Genomic DNA, 21,830 nt, shown 5'->3' with positions numbered 1-21,830 from the left:
TAAGATAAAGGGGAACTCCTGATTATGCATCTCAGCCATGATAGACATCTCTTAAAAACCCTAGATGTCAACAACCTCAGTTTAGCAATATTTAAGAAAAGAAAGAATTTACTTACAGGGTGAAGTTGGATATGAATGCTGAACTTGGCAGCTCCAAATCAAAGATGGCCTCCTTAGACTCAGCATGAGGATTAAGCATGACGGTTTGTACCTTTGTGTAGGCATAGCGGGAGACTATGGTTGACTGAATAAGGAAGCTGTTGATCTTTAGCTAAGGAAGATAAAAGATAGGCATAATGTTAAAGTGCCAATGCTTAAAATGGAAATAAACTGTAATCTAATCGGCATTTCTTTGATTTCTGTAACGTTTGTTCATAACCACCAAGTTTAAGGCTTACTGTGGATATTTTTATAACGCTGATAAATTAGCATGAAAACAATTTAATGTTACCGAAATCTTAGATTCAAGATGACATTGTAGAGATCCACATGTATATATGTTGTGCTGATGATCACCTTCCTGTAATACTTCCTGAATCACTGGCCTAGAACAGGTATTAAGATCGCTTGGTTAGATCTGCCTAACTCTTCCTAAACCAGGCAAATACCAGTTTTTGCAGGTGTGTAATGCATAACCAGGCAGACCATTGGGCATTTATTCACAGTTTTGATTGGGCTATGACCACGTTTTTTATGATAAAAGGTCTGTTCAGCCCACTCCCCTCAAACGTGTACAGTGCATGATCCTGGATGCCCGATCCAAACACAACAATGGAAAGAAAAAATGATCTGCACAATGTCCAAAGTTGTGTGACTTTATTCTGGACGTATCCAATAAAATGACCAGCAATCACAGATAGCGAACATGTTTTGGCCAGGTATTTGTCCTTAATCATAGCTGTCAGGTAATGGCAATACAAAGCAGAAATCTTGATATTCAGAAGATTTTCTATTAAACTCTACAGGACATCAGTGCTTTCATTGGTGGTGTAGCAATAGGATGCAGAGGTTGGGACTGCATTGGGCCCCTGGATCAGAAAGGGCCACCAGGGGTCCTCCTTCAGCTGCTGTAATAGCTCGTCATTGGTGCTAAGCTGATGATCACGTGAATATGTGCTTTCAATAGTGGTGATTATTAAACTGTTCCCCTCCCCAGCTTGCAAATCTCTGATACTATGGCTGTCTGTGGCAGGTTTTGGTGTGAAACTATCAATTGTTATGTTTAGAATGCTTGACGGGGCCCAATGCAAAACTCACACTGGACCCACTACTCATCAGCTACACCACTGGCACTGATTCATCATTATGACCAGCTAACTAGACACTGGTTCCATGTAATACCTATACACTTTAATCTCCCTGGCGGTATGATTCCTTCCTGATTTAAGGGTCTAAAAGTGGTACAATTTTTTAATGTGCTTTTAGACCCTAACAGCAAGAAAAAAAAATCATACCACGAGAGAGTCTGGAGCAGCCTCTGCTCTCGCTCACCTCCCTGGGATCCAGCGCTGCAGTTCTCCCTATGTCCTCTGGGTGGCGCTGTAACCCTAAAGTGAGATGGCCGGCTGTCGTAAGCGATCTCACCAGGGGGAAGCAAAGCCTCTGTGGACCAGAAGATGAATGGCTGCCAGCGTCTGTGAGTGAGAACGCCTGCTGCACGCAATGCTCTGCATGGACCTCCCGGCGGCTACCATGAGTGTAGCATGAGGTTACCGCTCTGAGCTGCGGTTTTCCACCCCGAGTGTAGCTCGTGGTTACCGCTAAGGAGGTTAAAGAAAACATGAAGCAAAAAAAAAAACAAAAACACCTTATGATATAATAAATTGTATGTTCAGTACAGCTAAGGAATAGAACATTAGCAGCAAAGAAAAGAGTCTCATTTTTTTCAGTTAAATAGCTTTTTTTTTAATAACATTTCATCACGTCACAGGTGCAGTTTTAAAAGCACACTCAGCCTTTTAAACTATAAACCAAAGCAGAAATAATGACCCTTTGAACTTTCCTGCAGTAAAACCTTATCTCAAGCTGTCTCTCACTGTTTCTTTGCTGTTTAATTGCTTCAGAAAACGGGACTGTATTCCACCCAAGTTGGGTCGAATAGCTCAGAGAAGCTCTTTTGTGTAGATAACAAATGAAGTTTGTTTGAACTCTTCTTTTACTGGAAAACAATTTGAAATTCTATTCTTTGCTACTAATGTTCTATTTATTAGCTGTACAACACATACAATTCATTATATCATAAGTTTACTTTCGCTTCAGGTTTGCCTTAAATGAGTCCTGTTATAACTGATATGACAGTGACAAATGGGTCTGCTATATAGGTAGGCCTACAAGTTTTAGGCTCTTAGAAAGTACTACCACCGACAGCTGGTCGTGAAGAGATGTAGGAGGTTGGCATGACAAAGACAGAGCAAGAGGCTGCATGTTTTCTTTATTTTATATACTGATGAATTTATGAAACATGGTTAGTTTTGCCTTGCTGGAGGCTTTTGGTGGGACTTTGCAGCCAGACAACCATGTTGTTTTCCATGCCATCTGCTTGTATGTCAAGAAAACCTAAGTTTCATCTCATAGTAGTAAGAAAATATTTGAAGATTGCTCATTTCCTTTTTCCAAGACAAAGTTCCATTCAAAGTCAAAATAGCTGGAAATGATGAACCAACGACAAAAAGGAAACATTTGCACTGACATTACACCATATTTTTTTCTACAGAATTTAAAAAAAAAACCCTGTTTCATAGTCAGCTTTTTGTTTGATGGTCCATATGTTTAATCTGTCAGGCGGCTCAATATGAAGGAAGTCTATGAGGGAACTCTGTGAACTGAGCATCACAGGAAGTATTTCAATATTTGCTCCATTTACAAGTGATTTCATTAATAATGTGTCATTTGAAGAAGATCAGTTGCCTAAATCCTGAAGCATTTGTCATTCTGGCCTATGGTTCCTCATGGCTCTCAGGGGACTAGGGAGATACTAGATACCATAGCTATGTAAACCATTCGCTATTTCAAAGAGTAACCTACAATGGAAAGTGTTGTGTTTAGGAATCATGGATGCAGAGTAACTGGAACGAGGTTTCTTTACAGGATTCAGCAGCTCTCTACATTAAACTTAATCCGAGGTGTGAGTTGTCTGGAGGCTGCCATATTTATTTCCTTTTAAACAATACTTGTTGCCTGGCAGTTCTGTTGATCTTCTGACACCAGTGGTGTCTGAGTCACAGCCCTGAAACAAGCATGTAGTTAATCCAGTCAGACTTGACTGAGCGTAAGTGGAGCGCACGCAGTGTCACTGTGCCTGTCCGCTACCTGTCTGTGTGTGACAGGTGCACATTGTAATACCCATTACTGCATTGGGACAAGGTCCTCCAGCACCCAAGGCTGAGACACCAAAGTGCGCCCCTCCATCCCTGCCACCCCAGCCATCACACACTGATTGCTATTAGACTAAGAGGTGCCACAGGGCCCACAACCTCCCCAACACCTATAATATCTAGTTTTATGGCTTGCAGTCACTGCCATGTATCCCCTTTTCTTATTTCTTTCTGCTTCAAACACAATTAGGAATGACAGCTGAATGAATTCTGCGCCCCCTCCTACACTGCGCCCTGAGGCTGGAGCCTCTCCAGCCTATGCCTCGGCCCGGCCCTGACTGCATATACCTACCTACCTGTTGTTCACAGTGCACCCACCTACCTACGTGAGTTGAGCACATGCAGTGTCACTGTGCCTGTCCGCTACCTGTCTGTGTGTGACAGGTGCACATTGTAATACCCGTCACTGCATATACCTACCTGTTGTGTTCAGTGCATCCACCTACCTACGTGAGTGCATGCAGTGTGATATACCACTCCGTGCAGACCTGTTAACTGCACCTGTGTGACTGCACATTGTATTAGTCAAGTCAGTGCATACCTTTCACTTCACCCCCCCCCATTATGGACAAAACAAAAGGCAGAGGCAGGCCACCTGGCAGGTCTGTTCGAGGTCGTGCTGTCGTGGTGTCGTGCGTCCCTCGACCAAAGTACAGTGTTCAGAAGAAGGCACGTGCCATCAACCCTCAATATTCTCAGGACGAAGTTGACTATTTAACACAGAACATCTCATCTTTCTCAGCATCCGCACGGAAGCGTGACATATCTTCCTCCTCGGATTCTGGCACCCCACTTAACACTCAGTCGCCGCCGCCACCACCAAAGTGCCATCACCCCAGGGCTCAGCAGTGTGGACATTATTTTGTGTGTCTGCCTCAGATGAGAGCAATGCCGTCTGTACTCTCTTCCCCCAAAAATTGAGCCGTGGAAAGACCAAGACCTGCATAGGGACAACTACCTTAAGAAGGCACATAATTACAAAGCACAAACTGCAATGGGATGACCACCTGAGGATAAGCAGCACACAAATGCCACACACCGGTCCATCTGACCACGGATGCCTGGTCTGCAAAGCATGCTCATGCCTGCCCGAAGACTAAGTCAGCCCTACACACAGCATCTTTGCCTGCACGCTGTGTGACTGCCTGCCCCAAGACTAAGTCGCTTCCCACACAGCATATCTGCCCGCAGGCCGCTTGACTGCCTTCTCCAACACCACCAACAGGGTCCAGGACTCCAGGCGGATTCCTGAATTTTTAAGGCCGCTGCTAGCAGCGGCCGCTATAATAATTTTTCTGGTGCGTGTACATGCCTGCCTAATTTTTCTGCCTGCACTGCGGCTGCAACAACCAAAACAAAAGTCATGTACATGTGCCCATTCCCCTTCGTGATCATTACCTTGCTGCAGTGAAGGGGCTTGCGTATCACAATGAAGCAAGGACCACCGGCTATTCGAGTGTCTCGGGGTTGGCACACCAAAGATAATAAGGTCGTTGCTTCATTGTGGACAGACCAAATTTGATCAGCTGGACAGTCACTGTTGTTCTATCATTGAGCTACCACAGCCCGTCGACCATATGGGCTTGAAAACCGCCACGGCCTGCACTCACGCCATGGTACACACCAGTCCAGCATGGCCGTCATTACACAAACAGCTGTTTGCGGTGTGTTACACTGTGAGTTTAGTGTGTCAGTGTGAAGTAGTACTCTAATTACACTACCTGATTGATGTATACACATGCAAGATGTTTTAAAGCACTTTAGACCTGCAATTTAGCATTCAATGTGATTTCTGCCCTTAAAACGCTGCTTTGTGTCCAATCCGGATTTTTCCCCGGGACTTTTGGCGTGTATGCCACTCCGCCATGCCCCCCCTACAGGTGTTAGACCCCTTGAAACATTTTTTCCATCACCTTTGTGGCCAGCATAAATTTTTCTCGTTTTCAAAGTTTGCCTCCCCATTGAAGTCTATTGCGGTTCGCGAAAGTTCGAGCGAACCGAACTTTTGCGGTAGGTCCGGGCTATCTCTACTTCCATATCCCCAAACATCAGTGGCACATTCCACGGATCTATTCTGGGGTGCCCGATGTCACCCAGGCACAGTCAGGCAGCGGGTGGCAGTCCTCATCTCTGACCGCTTGGCCTCCAGATTCTCCAGACATCTTTTCTTCTGGGCTTCTCTCAGCTAGTGTTTGGTGCTAGGGGGAGAATTGCTAGCTGCAGAGCTGATTGAGAAGTTGAGTAGTTCCTTCCGCTGTGCTTTTTGTATTAATCAGAATCAGAAGAAGAAGAATCAGAATTTTATTTTCCGCCAAGCACGACTGGGTTGTGCCCAGGATTGGGCTTGGCATAAGCAGGGCATAATGTGGAGGGGGCTTCATCCAACATTTTGCTGGCCAGGCCTACATAGACCACTATTAAGTTCATGAAAATTTGGCTCCACCCATGGTCACACCCACATTCTGATGTGCGTTCATACCCATTTTTCATCTGGAGTGCCGAAATTTACCCCAAATCTCTTAGGATTCTAGCAACGCCCTGGGTAAAGGGTGTAAATTACGCTAAAACAAAGTAAAAAAAAGAAAAGAAAAAACCTGTAGCCCTCACATCTGATTGCTATGGGTGGCAGCCATTACAGGTGTCCATAAATCTTAATGCCAAGTATAGGTGACACAAGGTGTTTATTAGTCTGGTTGGGGTAAAACTTAAAGAATAAGAAAAAATGTTTTAATGAGCTACCTGTCACTTTAATTTATTTTGATTGCTGGTTGCTGGAGTGAGTCTCATGTCCAAGAACCATAAGTGGTTAAATAATGAATAAATATAATACTACTACATAATCTGCACAACATGAGATGCAATCAAAATCTACATCTTCACAAGTTTGCCCCAGGCAGCAAAAAGTCTAGATCCGGCCGTGACAAGGACCGATGGGGAGCTTTGAAGGTCTCCTTAGTGTAAAGAAGACTTCCAGTTGCAGTGGAAGGCGTGCGTTAGGGACTTAAATCACCAAGTGAGTCTTTTAACACCTTGCCGGGAACTAACTAGAATAGGATCAGCTTAACGCTGGCGAGTTCAAGAATAGGAAATGACCCCATGGGCTCAAACTAATTCACTTTTTCTCCTAAGTTTTCTTCTAGCTGATAATTTTTCATCTTCTGTTTAAAATAAAGTTTTCACTCTACAATTAAAAAAGTAACAAAGTAGGTGAAAAAAAAGTCTGTCAAAATTATTTGCGCCTGTGCAGTAGAGTGGACCCGGTCGGGCTCGGCTATTTCCGCCTGAGCCCAAACGGAAAGCCGCTACTGCGCCTGCGCTGGGGAAGGTAAATCTTTACCCTTCCGCTGTTCAGGGGCTGCCAGCGACGCAATCGAGGGACAGAGCAGGACGGTCCCCGTTCCGAGGTATGTACTGCCCAGGGGATGTTTTTATTTTTACAGATCCTCTTTAACATAGTCTAAGGCCAATTTGGGAGGAAGCCACTGTGCAACTGTGCCTTTACTAGGATGTTCAAAACTGTAAGGCAGAGTATGAGAGAGAAGGAAATAATAATATACTTAAACCTGATAAATAAAAGAAAAAATACTATGCATTAAGTGTAGTGCACCTGACACTATTTTAAGGTAGGTTAACTATTGACAAGTTTCTATAGGGTAAAAAAAAACAACAACAAAAAAGTAGCTCAGTAGCCACCTCTTTCATCGTAGTTGATACATGTTTCATGGCCAGAAGCTACCAGCTGGGTTCTGGCCATGAAATGCGCGTCCAGCAATATTGAACTACAGTGAAGCTCTTGCATATTATGGATTTTTATGAACTTTCCGCACATATGCATTTCTTGAACTTCTGCATCCCCCCTATAAAACCCTAGATTGGAGTAGGTTGATTGTTGTGTATATAAGATTCCATACACGAACGTCCGTTTAGTAAAAATTCCTGTCTTACTCTGTGAAGTGGACTGTAACGCGTGATTGTTTCACTCTGCTGTGCCCTTCTATTGTAAACCAACATCTGGCAAAGAAGCAGAAGACACAGTGAGGTGCCCAACATGTGGCCTCAGGGCTGCATGTACCCCTCCAGTAGTCTGGTCCTCATCAAACGTTTCCAGGAATCCCAGCCATGGGTGGGTTACAAAGGCAAAACCAGTGGAGCTCAACTCTAAGTATAATGTACAGACCTTTGGTAAACTAATGGGCTGCACATGAGGCCTTCTCCTGTTACTAGAAAGTGGACTACCACTGCCCTAGTTTCTGGAGCATCTGTCAAAGATCCCTCAGTGGCATCAGTTCTGCAGGTAAGGTTATTTCCAAAATGTCCAAAAGCAAGATGGCTGCCTCCGTGAGATTAGATCATGAAGCTCTGGCTACTGGCTAGCAAGGTAAGGATGATACCGAAACTTCATGTTTGCGTTAACAACTTTAAACTTGTCCTAGGGATACTTTACAATTACATGTTTAGTAGAATGATTGAAAATTCACACTTAAGGCTTTTGGCTGGTAACCCACCCCTTGCTTATAGCAGTCATGGGGAATGTTTGCATATTGATGTGTTCTGGTCATGGAGAATATTACTACATTAATGGACTTGTTCTGAAATCAGTGAGGGCCAGGTGCTGCATGTCACGGAACACATTCAGCTCATGTTTATTTACAAGGGACTCTGGGACATTGGGGCACAGAGATGATTGGGGCTTTTATACCTCTTCTCAGCAGGCACAGACCGCAGGCTTGTTGTGTAAACATCCTGTCCACCTCGCATTCCTGAGATGCTTCCTCTTAACTGAGGGAAGCCAGGATCTTAGCAAGAGGTACCTTCTAATCAGTGAAAGGATATGCATGCAAGATGCGAAATATAAAAGCGCCGTTTAACAGCACAGCCTCTCATCAACTGTACACATGCTGGGACGCTAAATACCGTTCTACACTTACATCATACGGTAACTGACTTCTTACAGCAGATGGTATTCACATGGGCCTCTACACTAGCAGATTTACAGTGCTGAAACACTGCATTCATTCTTACTCATACTGACGAAACATACAACTTTCTCTATGTATAAGCAACCATACACTATAATGCTACACTGAATGTAATACTGTAAGTGTTTTATTATTTATATTAATATTACAATGTTTTCTTTTACAGGATAGATACAAACTTCAAGCGAATGACTTGTTTGTCTTGTATTGTGCATAAGGGTAGCTGTAGGGTATTGTACTTAACAGGCCAGGATTTACATCACAGGAGCCTATAGGCACAGATGTCCTGCCACCTTAGAGTTCCCCCGCCATGAACCTACAAACCACCACCAAACTGCACCGCATGTGTGCTGGCTGGCCCAGCTGTTACTTTTCCCTTACCCGTCATAGGTAGTTACAGGTGCCCCTTAGTATTAGGTAGCCAGAGGTACCTTCAGTATTAAGTAGGTAGTGGTGCCCCCGAAAGAATGGAGATCTCATCAGTGAAATGTTGAGAACAGGTTGAGTAACCTCTCATTTATACTCCGCTCAGTATTCTGCATAGGAAAGGAGGGAGGGAGGCGCTCGAGGAGGGGATTGAGCCGCCTTTCCATCATCAGGCGCCTGTAGGCACATGCCTACAATGTCTTATGGTGAATCCGGCTCTGCGTGTTAGCCATCAGTAAAAGCAAGAAGTTTTTTTTTTACAATTTATTGGCTAACTTAAAAAAATAAGAGTAAGTGAGCTGTCGGCTGTATAGCCTTTGTCGAGCTTCAATCCTGTTTGCTTACAAGCTGATGGAACAGACAGCTATATATATACATTCAACATCAAAAGGGGATACACAGATTCTTTTCAAACACGAATACATGTCATTAAGATGCCTTAAAGTGGACTTGAACTCTTGCTCAGGAAAGAAGGAAAACATAGAGAAATGCACCCTGTATGTATTTAGAGAGATTAGGCTGTCTGATTCCCCCTCATTTGTGTCTAATCACTAGTTGTAATTTGATCCTTACATGTTTCACATGACTGCCTATGGCAGATAAGCAGATAAGCCCATTTGAAAGCACAGGCTGTAAACAATATGTCTGCTTCCATGAATCAGGAAGTATGAACTGTGCAAATGTATTTTAGGATTTGTATCAGCTGTAACAAATACATGTTTTTGTTTAAAGGTTATTATGCTGTTGTGTATCTTTTAGAGCAGAGAGAAGTTTTAAGTTCAGATCCACTTTAAGTGAAACAGAACATCTAAATGGGGAGAGAAGTTGTTAGCTGAGAATTGAATTGGGAGTCAGACTGTCACAGAGGCATCGTAAATTCCGAGTTCACAAGTTTAGCTATATAGGCTGAGACAGTTATGGCATTAAATAGCATCAGCCTCATACCAGTATAAAAAGTTTTTTTCCTTATTCAAGCCTTTGTCCACAACTTTGAACCAATTTATAAACTGGGTAAATTGGATATGGAGTGGTGGCAAAAGCCAGAGGGTACTTGGGGGGGGGGGGTTATTCCTATAAAAATGAGAATTTACCCTCATTGTTTTAATGTTTTAATTTGGGAGGGAGGGGTTTCATGTTACGGCCGGATTTCTGGGAAGGCCACCTAGGCCCAGGCCATGGATGGCTGCAGCTCAAGAGGGTGGCTGAACATGGAAGGGGGCAGCTGGACATGGAAGAGGGGGGTTGCTGCATATGAAGGAGGAGGCTGCAAATTGAAAAGAAAGGCTGCAAATGGGTAACAACAAATAGAAGAGGAGAGCGGCTGCCAAAGAGAGCTGTACAAGAACGAGAGGGGCTGCTACATATGGGTGATGGGCTGCACATGGAATGGGAGGCACGCTCCTGCACATGGAAGGGGAGCAAATGAAATGTTGGCCTGGGGCACTAAAAGTATTAATCTGGCCTTGTTCCTTGCAATCACGCTCAATAGCCATCATTTGAAAACGAACGATCCCCGGGGAATGACCAATGTCTGTTGACAACATGACACATTTGAAGTCAACGATGGTGTTACAACCATCGATGGTGTAACTAGTTACCAATCGTTAGTGGTTCAAGTTTAAAACTGAGGATCCGGTAGAATGTAGTGTGAATGTTTTGAATGGAATGATCTTTCACCATCGTCCGATACCTGTATTTTCTACCGATTACCGTTGATTATCGTCTTAACGGATTGGTCAAGATGAATGGGCCTGTTTGACGATAATCGTTCATCGGTCATTCATCATTTGTTTTCCAACGATTTTATTGGAGTGTGTGTATGTGCGAGGCTTAAGAGAGAAACTTTTTTACCAACTACCTAATAATGTTGACATACCGGGTTTTTGGTGAACAGACCAATGCACAGCTCTTGCTGAACTGATATCAGTTGAACGTCATACTGTACATACACACTATATGAGAAGGGCCTTTAAATTAGACCAGTTTTTTAGGGCTGCAGATGATGCTGTGTACAAACAAGAAAATGTTAAAATATGGAGCAAAGTTTTTGTTGCCAACGTAGGTGATCACTGATGGGAGGGCCGGAAATGACTGTTAGGGATTTTGTAACACTATGTGCAGGATAAAGGAGCCACAAAAACATCTGAATTGAAGGGTTTGCTTCTTTCCCATGTTGCCATCCAAACCACATAAATGGGCTTCTCTCGACCGCTGTACACAATGTACCCCTTTTTTAAATAGCACAATGTTAGCATCGGACATTTGGTGGTCTTCCCATACCATGTTGGTGAATTTCTCTAGAGACCAGGACAAACCATCAGAATTGTTATCCATTCAGATATAAGGTCTCCAGACACCTCCAGGCTCATTACTGTGCCCAGCCTCCTCTCTGTGCTGCTGCTTTCGCCCCAGGGTCCATGCTCTGTCCATACACATGCCCTTTGCATACGCCCTCACTCAAGGAGTGTAGCAGCCATCACTGGGAGCATCCTATGCATAGGCAGTTCCAACTGTTCCCAAATCATGCATGCTCAGGAGCAGAGCAGGATCATCCCCAAGACAACCTGGGCAGGAGCCTGATGCCTAGTAGGTGTCAGGGGGCCCAACTGACACTTTCTCTGACCCCCTTGCCCATCTCAGATTACTAAAAGGACCATAAGGTAGCTACTATGTTGCCTACAGTCCCATTTCATCTTAATCCATCTCTAATTCACACCCTGCCGCAAGCATGTGTCATCTGTGCCCACTATATAATGCAGCAAGCATATGTCATCTATGCCCATGAAATACTGACATTTTCTCTAACCCCCTCTCCCATCTCAGATTACCAAAAGGACCATAAGGTAGCTATAGCTGAGAAAAAAAACTTGTAGGAGGCGCCCAGAATATAACTTGAACTTTAAATCATAGAGTATAGAAGTAAATTGGTCTTACCTCCATCAATGAACAAACCATATGGGTTGAAATAGATGCAATGATGCACAAAAAATAAGACAACGCATTTCACAGATACTAGCCCGCTTCCACAGGTCAATAACAAAGTGCCTAAGTCTGCAGCAGTAGCAAGTGTGGGCGCTTCTTTGTCTTTGAAAGAGGTGCCCACACCAGCTACTGCTGCAGACCCAGTACCTGCTGAGCAGATCTGGGATACCAAACGGGAACGGTTATTTTCCCGTAGGCTCTGTTGTTGGTTGCAGGAGTGCAACCTACCCTTGTGAGAATAATCTATTACTCTTTCCTAACCTCCTTTTACCTAACGGTACTGCACCATCGGGCTCCTGGTCCCTCTCATTACAGAACCTTGGTGGTTGGAAGTATAACCACCAGGAACCATCCCACAATCATAAGGTAGCTACTACATTTCCCAGGGCCCCATTTCATCTTAATCCATCTCTGCTGCTGTACAGAACTGTTCAAGAGCGTGATCCACGAGGGCGTGCGTAGTGGACAGCGCAAGTGTCCTGCTCCAACTGGGACCAGTCAGTGATATGAATAAAAACTATAGTGGCAGCATGGAGAGGAAGCCAGGCACAATAAGGATGCGCAGTATGTATAACTCTTAAAATGTTTTCACCTGAGGCAGTGATGGACAAAACCAACAGTGGACCCCCTTGCACCGATGCGTTAAAAATGTACTTAGTTTGGTTTTTACATATCCTGCAGAACATGAGTTGTTGGCTAATTTTGTTAATGTGATCCTGTTTAAGGCAAGTCCAGACAATGAAATACTTACAACTGCACGGTATGCTATATTTAAAGTGGACCAGAACGGACCAGAACCCAGAGAACTTCCTCTCTGCTCTACAAGATAAGCAACAGCATAATAACCGTTAAAGAAAAAACATTTCTTTGTTACAGCTGATGCAAATCCTGCAATAAATATGGAGTGTGTCAACTTCCTGCTTTTATGCCCCAACACCCTGTGTTTACAAATTAGCTGCTCTGCTGAGGCAGCCAGCTGACACAGCAGATAGATCAAATTACAGTGGTGATAAGTCACAGATGAGGGGGAATTAGAGATGCTAAACACTCTAAATGCATACAGGAAACATTTCTCTCTGTTTTCCTTCTGTCTTGTGCAAGAGTTCAGGTCCACTTTAAAGCTTACTCAAAGTGACATGATGAGATAGACATAGGTACGTACTTATAGTACAAACCTTACTTATAATTTTCCTGAAGTCCCTTTCAATTTTCCAGTACAACAAGTGTTAAAAAACTTGAGTTGTTATCTATGCAAATGAGCTTGTGAACATAATAAGTAAAAATAAGTAAATAGAAGGAAAAAGCTATTATCTAGCAGGAAAAAGGCTTGCGATAAGGTTTTAGTGCAGGAAAGTTCGAATGGTCTTTACTTCGGTGTGTTTTGCAGCAAAATTAAGTAGATTTTGCATCAGATTGCCACAGCTGCTATTTAAAATCCAATCTTAAAAATGAAGCTACAGTATTAAACTGAAAATAAAAATACGAGACTCAGTCCTACTTTGCTAATGTTGTTTTTAGCAGTAGTACTACACATACAATTAATTATTTTATATATTTTTTTATACTTCAGGTTGGCTTTAGAGGAAATCTTTTAACCCAAGCTGTCAAGTTGACAAATATATGAGCGTATCAGGCTACACTTTAAAGTGATTTGTAAAACCCATTGGGAGACCGTGTTTCTGTTAGGATCATCTTATAAGCTTCTTCCTGCAATCCACACCACGTCGCCAAATGAATCCCAGTTGGGCAATATATTATTACAATAAAAAGGAAAGAGAATGCTAAACCTTGTGTTAAACTGTGTCATACATTTGAGTTCTGCAAAAGAGCACAATGTTACAATAGTGGTGCGCTCTTGTGATGAAGATGCAATCTTCCCAAGTTCAAAAAGTTTTTGTTTTGTTTTTGTAAGTTTATTTTCTAACTTTTTTTGATTCAAATAAAATGTTCCACTAGGCTAGGGCCACCACCATGACCACCCAATAGTGGATAACTTACTGTATTCTATTGACCCTCCCACATTCTCCTGTGTCAGTTTTGTCAAAAAGTGCTTGTAGGGTATTGGTGTTACTTTAAAGAAAGCGTGTAACTAAAAAAGTTCCCGTGGGCGGTACTCACCCCGAGTGGTGGAAGCCTCCGGATCCTATCGAGGCTTCCCCCGTTCTCCTGTTTCCCATGGCGGTCTCGCTGTGCCCCTCTGAACAGCGGGGATGTAAATTGTTACCTTCCCGGCTCCAGTGCAGGATTGGCTCTCCGCTCGGAGATAGGTGGAAATAGCCGATCACTCTCGGTCCACTCTACTGCGCAGGAGCAAGTCTCCTGCGCCTGCTTAGTAGAGCAGACCCGACAGAGATCGGCTATTTCCGCCTATCTCTGTGCTGAGAGCCGCAACAGCGCCCCCGCTGGAGGCAGGGAAGATAAATATATCAAGCCTTGTCAGCCTTGTCAAGCCAGGATTGCGGGTTGCTTTGAGGGCAACCGAGGCTGGATTACCTGCAGCTACAGGGGAGGGGGAAGCCTCATTGGGACCCGGAGGCTTCCCCCTCCTGAGGTGAGTACCCCAACCAACCCCCCCCCCCCCCAGTAATAGATTCCTTGCAGATCAGATTTCCATCAGAAAGGGATCTATTTCTTAGTCGAATCACTTGTAGATGACCACCTTTGGGGTCTAATTCCACTAGCATATTGCATTTCGCATACCTTTTCCTGTATTTCCACGTTTTTAAAGGATACCCGAAGTGACATGTGACATGATGAGATAGACATGCGTATGTACAGTGCCAAGCACACAAATAACTATGCTGTGTTCCTTTTTTTCTTTCTCTGCCTGAAAGAGTTAAATATCAGGTATGTAAGTGGCTGCCTCAGACCTGACCCTCACTGATAAGATTTTCCCCTTTTTATCTCTTTCTTGCTCTCAGAAGCCATTTTCTGCTAGGAAAGTGTTTTATTGTTGGAATTTCTTATCAGTGAGGGTCACACTGTAGTCGCTTCCTGTGTGAGTCAGGACTGAGTCAGCCATTTCCATACCTGATATTTAACTCTTTCAGGCAGAGAAAGAAAAAAAATACACAGCATAGTTATTTGTGTGCTTGGCACTGTACATACACATGTCTATCTCATCATGTCACATGTCAGTTCGGGTATCCTTTAATGTGACTTTTTCATATGCGGCCATCAATCCTTACATGGGAAACAAATGCGTGGTGCAGAAATCTACAGAAATGATTCCAATGACATGCATTGGTTTCAGGTTGAATGCAAATAATCGCGTTGGGAGTTCGCACTTTTTTTTGTTATTTTTTATCACTGTGAGACAATTGCAGTGATCATAGGATCAGGAGCCAATGAGATGAGCTCCTGACCTGCGTATGGAACCCAGCTGTCGGAGTAGACCAGAACTGTAGGTAGCCCCAACTACTAACCTCCCCTTCCTCTGATACAGGGGACTATACTTTAGATCAGGTGTTTTTGTGGCTACACTTGTTATGGGTGTGAAGACCACGCTGGCCACACTTGTTGTATGACCCCTGTGAGATGGGCCTCAAGGCCGTGATGGGCACCAAGGGGAGGCTAGGGAAGGGGCGTGAACATGGGGGGGGGGGGGGGTTATCAAAGTGTTGCTGCAAGGCCTCATGAATTGTAGTTACGTCACTGCATCATAGTGTGAACCCAGTCTTCGTCCCATGAAATGTTTTCTCCATGGAGTCTTGCCTTAATGCGATGCCACCATTATTAGCCTCTGAGCTCCACTTTCCATATGAGTCCTTCCCTTGTGGATTCTAGATCCATTTCCTTCATACTGAGTGAAATGCTCCGTGTTGGATGTCAGTTCCTGATGAATTCTGAAACGTTTGCATGTGTGTTTGTGAACATCACGACTTACTGCCTCCTGAGTTTTGTGGTTCCTTCTGATTGCAGCGATGTGTAACCTAACTGCATAATTATTCCAAATGAGTCCTAATAAGTACCAGGCTATTAGATCTAGGCATGAAAGGACAAGCCAAAACCATTAAGTAGCCATTTCCAAACAGAAGAATGGAGGTAATTTGTTGGTAGCAGACATTAAGCGTAATTCCCATCTCCACAAAACACATACAACCATAAATGGTCCCTTGGGTCCAATACTGCTGGAGACACTGACGGGAGCAGTTATACTGGAGTTAACCTGGAGCAATGAGCCTCTTTTTGTGGTGGCAACATACCTGGATTCCTAAACTGTGCTTGCTAAATTCCTTCATACGGTTTAGCTAGGTATTATTTTTAGTCTTTATTTAGAAGAACATCAATGAATGTATATCTTTACGTGCACCGTTAATACAGTCACAACCGCCATCATAACTTTCCAGTACACTTCAGAGACCTCTTTGGACCCCATAAAATTTAGACTTAGAAGCCCTCACCCAAGGCCTGGTAGTGCAGCACTGTCCTGTCCCCAGAATACAGGACCTGTGCAGTGTCTGAGGAGTGGAATTCACAGTATGACTTTCCTCCACACATGTACGTGAAATAACATTATTTTAGAACCAAAGTGGCAAAGGGTATTTAAGGTGGTGGTATTTAAGGAAACCTAAACTGAGGAGCCATTGCTGACTCCAGACTAAAAATGCTACTTGCCTGACTTCTCTATCAATCCCTGACCTTTAACATGTTAATGTACAGTATATATACTTAAAGAGGAATTGTAGTGAAAAATGACATCATGAATAAAAAAAATTATTTGGTCAGTGTTTGCTCATTGTAAAATCCTCCCTCTCCCTGATTTACATTCTGAAGTGTATCACTGGTGGTGGTGACATCTTTAGTCCTGCCAGGTGATCTGTATGGAATGTTTGTTACTGCAATGAGAGTCACAGACAGCAAACTCTCAGAGCCATAGTCATGACATCATGGGAGGGGTTTCAAAGCAATGTCAGCCACACAGACCCCCAGGATGATCTACTGTATTTGAAAAAAAGTAAAGATTTCTCTTGGGAAAGGGGGTATCAGCTACTGTTGGAATGAAGTTTAATCCTTTGTTAAAGTTCCTCTTTAAATGTGCTTAAAATGTCCTTCAATGAGGTACCGATAAATAATTATATCAACTAGCAGGGACAAAACAATTGCCTCTGTGACCCCTGCAACATCGCTCCATACCACTGAAATAGTGAAACAGAGCTTTATCTAGTTCGATGTCAGGTCTGCCCTTCTCTTCACCGCAGTCATGTGCTGTGCTGCAGCATACCTCCGCTCTGTGTGGCTCTAGATGCATGTCACATGGCAAGCATTGGGAGTCTTATGGAGCAGAGGTATGCTGCACAGCAGACAGCTGCGGTGAAGAGAGCCAACTGGAGTTGGAGGCAGGTAAATGTTACCTTGCCCTGCTGCGAGTGGGAAGTTAATTTCCTGAGAAGGGGATAGGGGTGTTATGCTGGGCAGCAGGAAATTTGGGGCCCCGCTAGCGGTGGAAGTTTGGGCAACTATGAAATTGCAGTATTGAGGGGAAAATTGGGGGCCCGCGGGGCCCAACAAATAGCAGGCGCTGGGTCCAGGTTTTTTTTTTTTTTGCGGCAATTGGCGGCATGGGAGTCGTTAAAGGGACTCCGAGCAGTAAATAAATACAAAATCGGAACTTACCTGGGGCTTTCTCCACCCCAGTACTGTCATGCCGGCCGCCGTGATGACGCAAGGCGGCCGGCGTGGTGACGACTGACGTCACCTTTCAGGAAGAAGGAGCCCGACACTCGGGCCCAGTGTTGCCGGGAACCACCGGGAGCCATTTCTGGCCAGGCCCTGGGAGGGGAGCCAGAGGGACGCGGAGGGACCTTCCGACCTACGATGGGGTGGAGAAAGCCCCAGGTAAGCTCCGATTTCGTATTTATTTACTGCTCGGAGTCCCTTTAAGGGTAGGAGCGAGGGGGTGGTTAAGGTTAGGCATGGGGAGATGGGATCAGGCATCATACAGTGTGTTTGTGTGGGAGGGCTAGGCATCAGTCGATGCTAGGCATCGGTGTCTGTGTAGGAGGGGGTGGGGGGTGTTTGGGTGGGGCGGTTAGGGTTAGGCGTCGGGGGAAGAGGGTTCTCTGTGAGGGTTGGATTTATCTATAGTAAAAATATTAATATATTGGTATTTAATACCGATATTTTCCAATCCTTCTTTACACTTTAATAGTAGATATATTTCCCAGCATTACTGTCTAGTGTCTAAAACCTGGCTAAAGGTGGTGGCATAGGGGCGGCGAGAAAGGTGGAGCATACAAATACTACATGCACCTGTTTTCCCTGTTATATCTTTGAGGCTCTTGCTGTAAAGTGGTGCGCTCATTTGCTTCCTTAGCTGCCTAGTACACTGCTATTCTCATCCAATCAGTTTTTGCAAAGGAGATGGGTGGGAGATTATATCAAATGCTGGCCCGGAGCTTTGAAACAGTCGAACATAAATTAGGACATTACGTGTTCTATGATAAAATGAAAGCAATCCTGGACGATAAACGGGAAATCTTTTAAAAACGGTGGTCCCCACTGCATAAGAACTATCATCAAATGCTTTCCCCACCGTCTTTACCCTGAGAATCCTTTTAGATTTCAAATCGCTTTTAGTTAAATTCAAGCGAACTGCTAGCTGCAATACAGCCTTGGAACAGGGAATAATGGCGCACAGCGCCTATGCATAAAAATGGCGCCGCATTAAAAAGATACGCTTATCGCTATTTATCGTTAGTACTGCATAATAATGGCGCACAGGGAAAAAAGAAGAAAAACGGCACACACTAACGTTATTTATCAATAGTGGCACACACTAACGTTATTTATCAATAGTGGCACACACTAACGTTATTTATCAATAGCGCCCTACATAAACCAAACTGCAGATGTTATTTAACTGCAAAACGGGGAATGGATTTAATGCAACACTGTCAAGGTTAGGGTTAGGCACCACTGGGGGGGTCTTAGGGTTAGGCACCACTGGGGGGGTCTTAGGGTTAGGCACCACGAGGGGGGTCTTAGGGTTAGGCACCACCAGGGGGGTCTTAGGGTTTGGCACCACCAGGGGGTCTTAGGGTTAGGCAACACCAGGGGGGTTTTAGGGTTAGGCACCACCAGGGGGGTCTTAGGGTTAGGCACCACCAGGGGGGTTTAGGGGTTAGGGATAGGTACAGAGAGGGTTCTGTGTTAACGGTAAATAACAATAAGGCTTTAACGTTAAATAGCGATAAGCAGCAAACGGATTAGCGGCAACACCGTGCGCCATTATTCGCAGGCGCCATTTTCAGATGGATGCTTGGAACCAGACCTTTTGCCACCTCCACTGAAATGCCATGAGTTACCCTCTCCTCTCCTTTTTTGTTTCTTATTCCCACTCTCCCCCTTCCCTCCTCTCTCATTTCCCCTTCTTTCTCGGCCACGTCAAGACTCTTAAGGTGGCCACTAACAGTCCAATTTCTAGCGAAAAATTGTTAGAGCGATCAGAAATTCTGATCGGATTGGTTGTAAATAATCTCAGTTAATGGGCACAATCGATTACAAACGATTGGATTTTTGACAAACCAAAATTTGGATTTTCTTGTTGGTTGTGATAGATAGGAAGCAATGATTGGTTTGTTGATGGTGTAGTGAATGATTTTTCGTCCGATCAGAATTTCTGATTGCTCGAGCAATTTTTCACTAGAAATTGGACCGTTAGTGACCACCTTTACTTTACATAGGTTTACTTTGCCTCAATTAGGCGCTCACTTTACGTTTACTTCCAGATCAGTGCCACCGCACGAGGGCCCCTGAAGTTCCGTTTTCTTCAGGGGCCCATTAAGTATTTTTTTTTTATATATTTTTTTTTATTATTTTATTCCCCCGGGGGGCCCCCCGACTCCTATCCTCCCTCCCTCCCTCACCTCGGGGGGCCCCCCTCCCGATATGCGCGGCGGGAGAGCGAGCGAGCGAGCGGCAAATGCAGGAAGTCTTCAGGGCTCTCCAGGCATCCGCTAGACTAGAGGACTCAGCCGCTTGGTCTCCGATATGTCTCCAGTTGGAGACATATTGGAGACTAAGCGGCTGGGCCTCTAGCGGATGCCTGGAGAGCCCTGAAGACTTCCTGCATTTGCCGCTCGCTCTCCCGCCGCGCATATCGGGAGGGGGGCCCCCCAAGGTGAGGAAGGGAGGGAGGGAGGATAGGAGTCGGGCCCCCCACCCGGATAGCTACCCACCCGGCTACCTAACCACCTACCCACCCGGCTACCTACCTACCCACCCACCAGGCTTCCTACCTACCCACCCGACTACCTAACCACCCACCAGGCTTCCTACCTACCTACCCACCCGGCTACCTACCCACCCACCAGGCTTCCTACCTAACCACCCACCCAACTACCTAACCACCCACCCGGCTACCTACCCACCCGGGTACCTACCCACCCACCAGGCTTCCTACCTAACCACCCACCCAACTACCTAACCACCCACCCGGCTACCTACCCACCTACCCACCCGGCTACCTACCCACCCGGCTACCTACCTACCTACCCACCCGGCTACCTACCTAACCACCCACCCGGCTACCTACCTAACCACCCACCCGGCTACCTACCGGGCTAGTTACCAACCCACCCACCAGGCTACCTACCCACCCACCCGGCTTCCCACCCACCCACCAGGCTACCTACCTACCTACCCACCCGGCTACCTACCTAACCACCCACCCGGCTACCTACCTAACCACCCACCCGGCTACCTACCTAACCACCCACCCGGCTACCTACCGGGCTAGTTACCAACCCACCCACCAGGCTACCTACCCACCCACCAGGCTACCTACCTACCCACCCACCAGGCTACCTACCCACCCACCAGGCTTCCTACCTACCCACCCGGCTACCTACCTACCCACCCGGCTACCTACCCACCCACCAGGCTTCCTACCTACCCACCCGGCTACCTACCTAACCACCCACCCGGCTACCTACCTACCCACCCACCCGGCTACCCACCCACCAGGCTACCTACCTACCTACCCACCCGGCTACCTACCTAACCACCCACCCGGCTACCTACCTAACCACCCACCCGGCTACCTACCGGGCTAGTTACCAACCCACCCGCCAGGCTACCTACCCACCCACCCGGCTACCCACGCACCCACCAGGCTACCTACCTACCTACCCACCCACCCGGCTACCTACCTAACCACCCACCCGGCTACCTACCTAACCACCCACCCGGCTACCTACCGGGCTAGTTACCAACCCACCCACCAGGCTACCTACCTACCCACCCACCAGGCTACCTACCTAACCACCCACCCGGCTACCTACCGAGCTAGTTACCAACCCACCCACCAGGCTACCTACCTACCCACCCACCCACCAGGCTACCTACCTACCCACCCACCGGGCTACCTACCTACCTACCGGGCTAGTTACCCACCCACCCACCAGGCTACCTACCCACCCACCCACCAGGCTACCTACCCACCAGGCTACCTACCCACCCACCCACCAGGCTACCAACCCACCCACCCACCCACTCACCCACCCACCCACTAGGCTACCTATCCACCCAACCACCCATGGGAGCTGCGCGCTGGATGGAGGCTGGGACAGGAGGTCTGCTGCTGCAGGTGAGTAAATGTTTTTGTTTTATTTATATTAGCAGGTGTATGTTCTGGGCAGGTCTGCCACATGATTGCATGTATTTTCTTTGCAAATCTGCCGACATGATTGCATGTATTTTCTGGGCATATCTGCCGACATGATTGCACGTATTTTCTGGTCATATCTGCCGACTTGTTTGCACATATTTTCTGGGCATATCTGCCGACTTGATTGCATGTATTTTCTGGGCATATCTGCCGACTTGTTTGCACGTATTTTCTGGGCATATCTGCCGACTTGATTGCACATATTTTCTGGGCATATCTGCCGACTTGATTGCACGTATTTTCTGGGCATATCTGCCGACTTGATTGCACGTATTTTCTGGGCATATATGTGTATTTTCTTGAGAAAACCTGCACAATTATGTGAATTTTCTGGGGAAAGGGTCACCAAAACTTGGGCCCACTGTCTTTGCGTTGCACTTTTCAAGGGAACCTGAGGTG

General features: G+C 45.6%; 1 protein-coding gene across 2 annotated transcripts in view; it reads right to left on the bottom strand.

Annotated features, from left to right (window-relative positions):
• ITIH6 (inter-alpha-trypsin inhibitor heavy chain family member 6) overlaps positions 1-21,830 on the bottom strand; it is a 119,383-nt gene that overhangs the window by 61,835 nt on the left and 35,718 nt on the right. The window contains exons 1-2 of one of the 2 annotated variants that reach the window (XM_068248360.1): positions 8,074-8,158; positions 117-271 (exon numbers count right to left, since the gene is read on the bottom strand). In XM_068248360.1, coding sequence (XP_068104461.1) covers positions 117-199 — 83 coding nt within the window. In that variant the 5' untranslated portion in view covers positions 200-271; positions 8,074-8,158. Of the gene's footprint in view, positions 1-116; positions 272-8,073; positions 8,159-21,830 lie in introns of those variants that run through there. The other variant, XM_068248359.1, reaches the window with a different exon arrangement.

Source organism: Hyperolius riggenbachi, chromosome 8 (genome assembly GCF_040937935.1).
Source record: "Hyperolius riggenbachi isolate aHypRig1 chromosome 8, aHypRig1.pri, whole genome shotgun sequence".
Taxonomy (NCBI): Eukaryota; Metazoa; Chordata; class Amphibia; order Anura; family Hyperoliidae; genus Hyperolius; species Hyperolius riggenbachi.
Note: the sequence above shows the minus strand (reverse complement) of the source record. Positions and strands in the feature narration are given on the sequence as shown.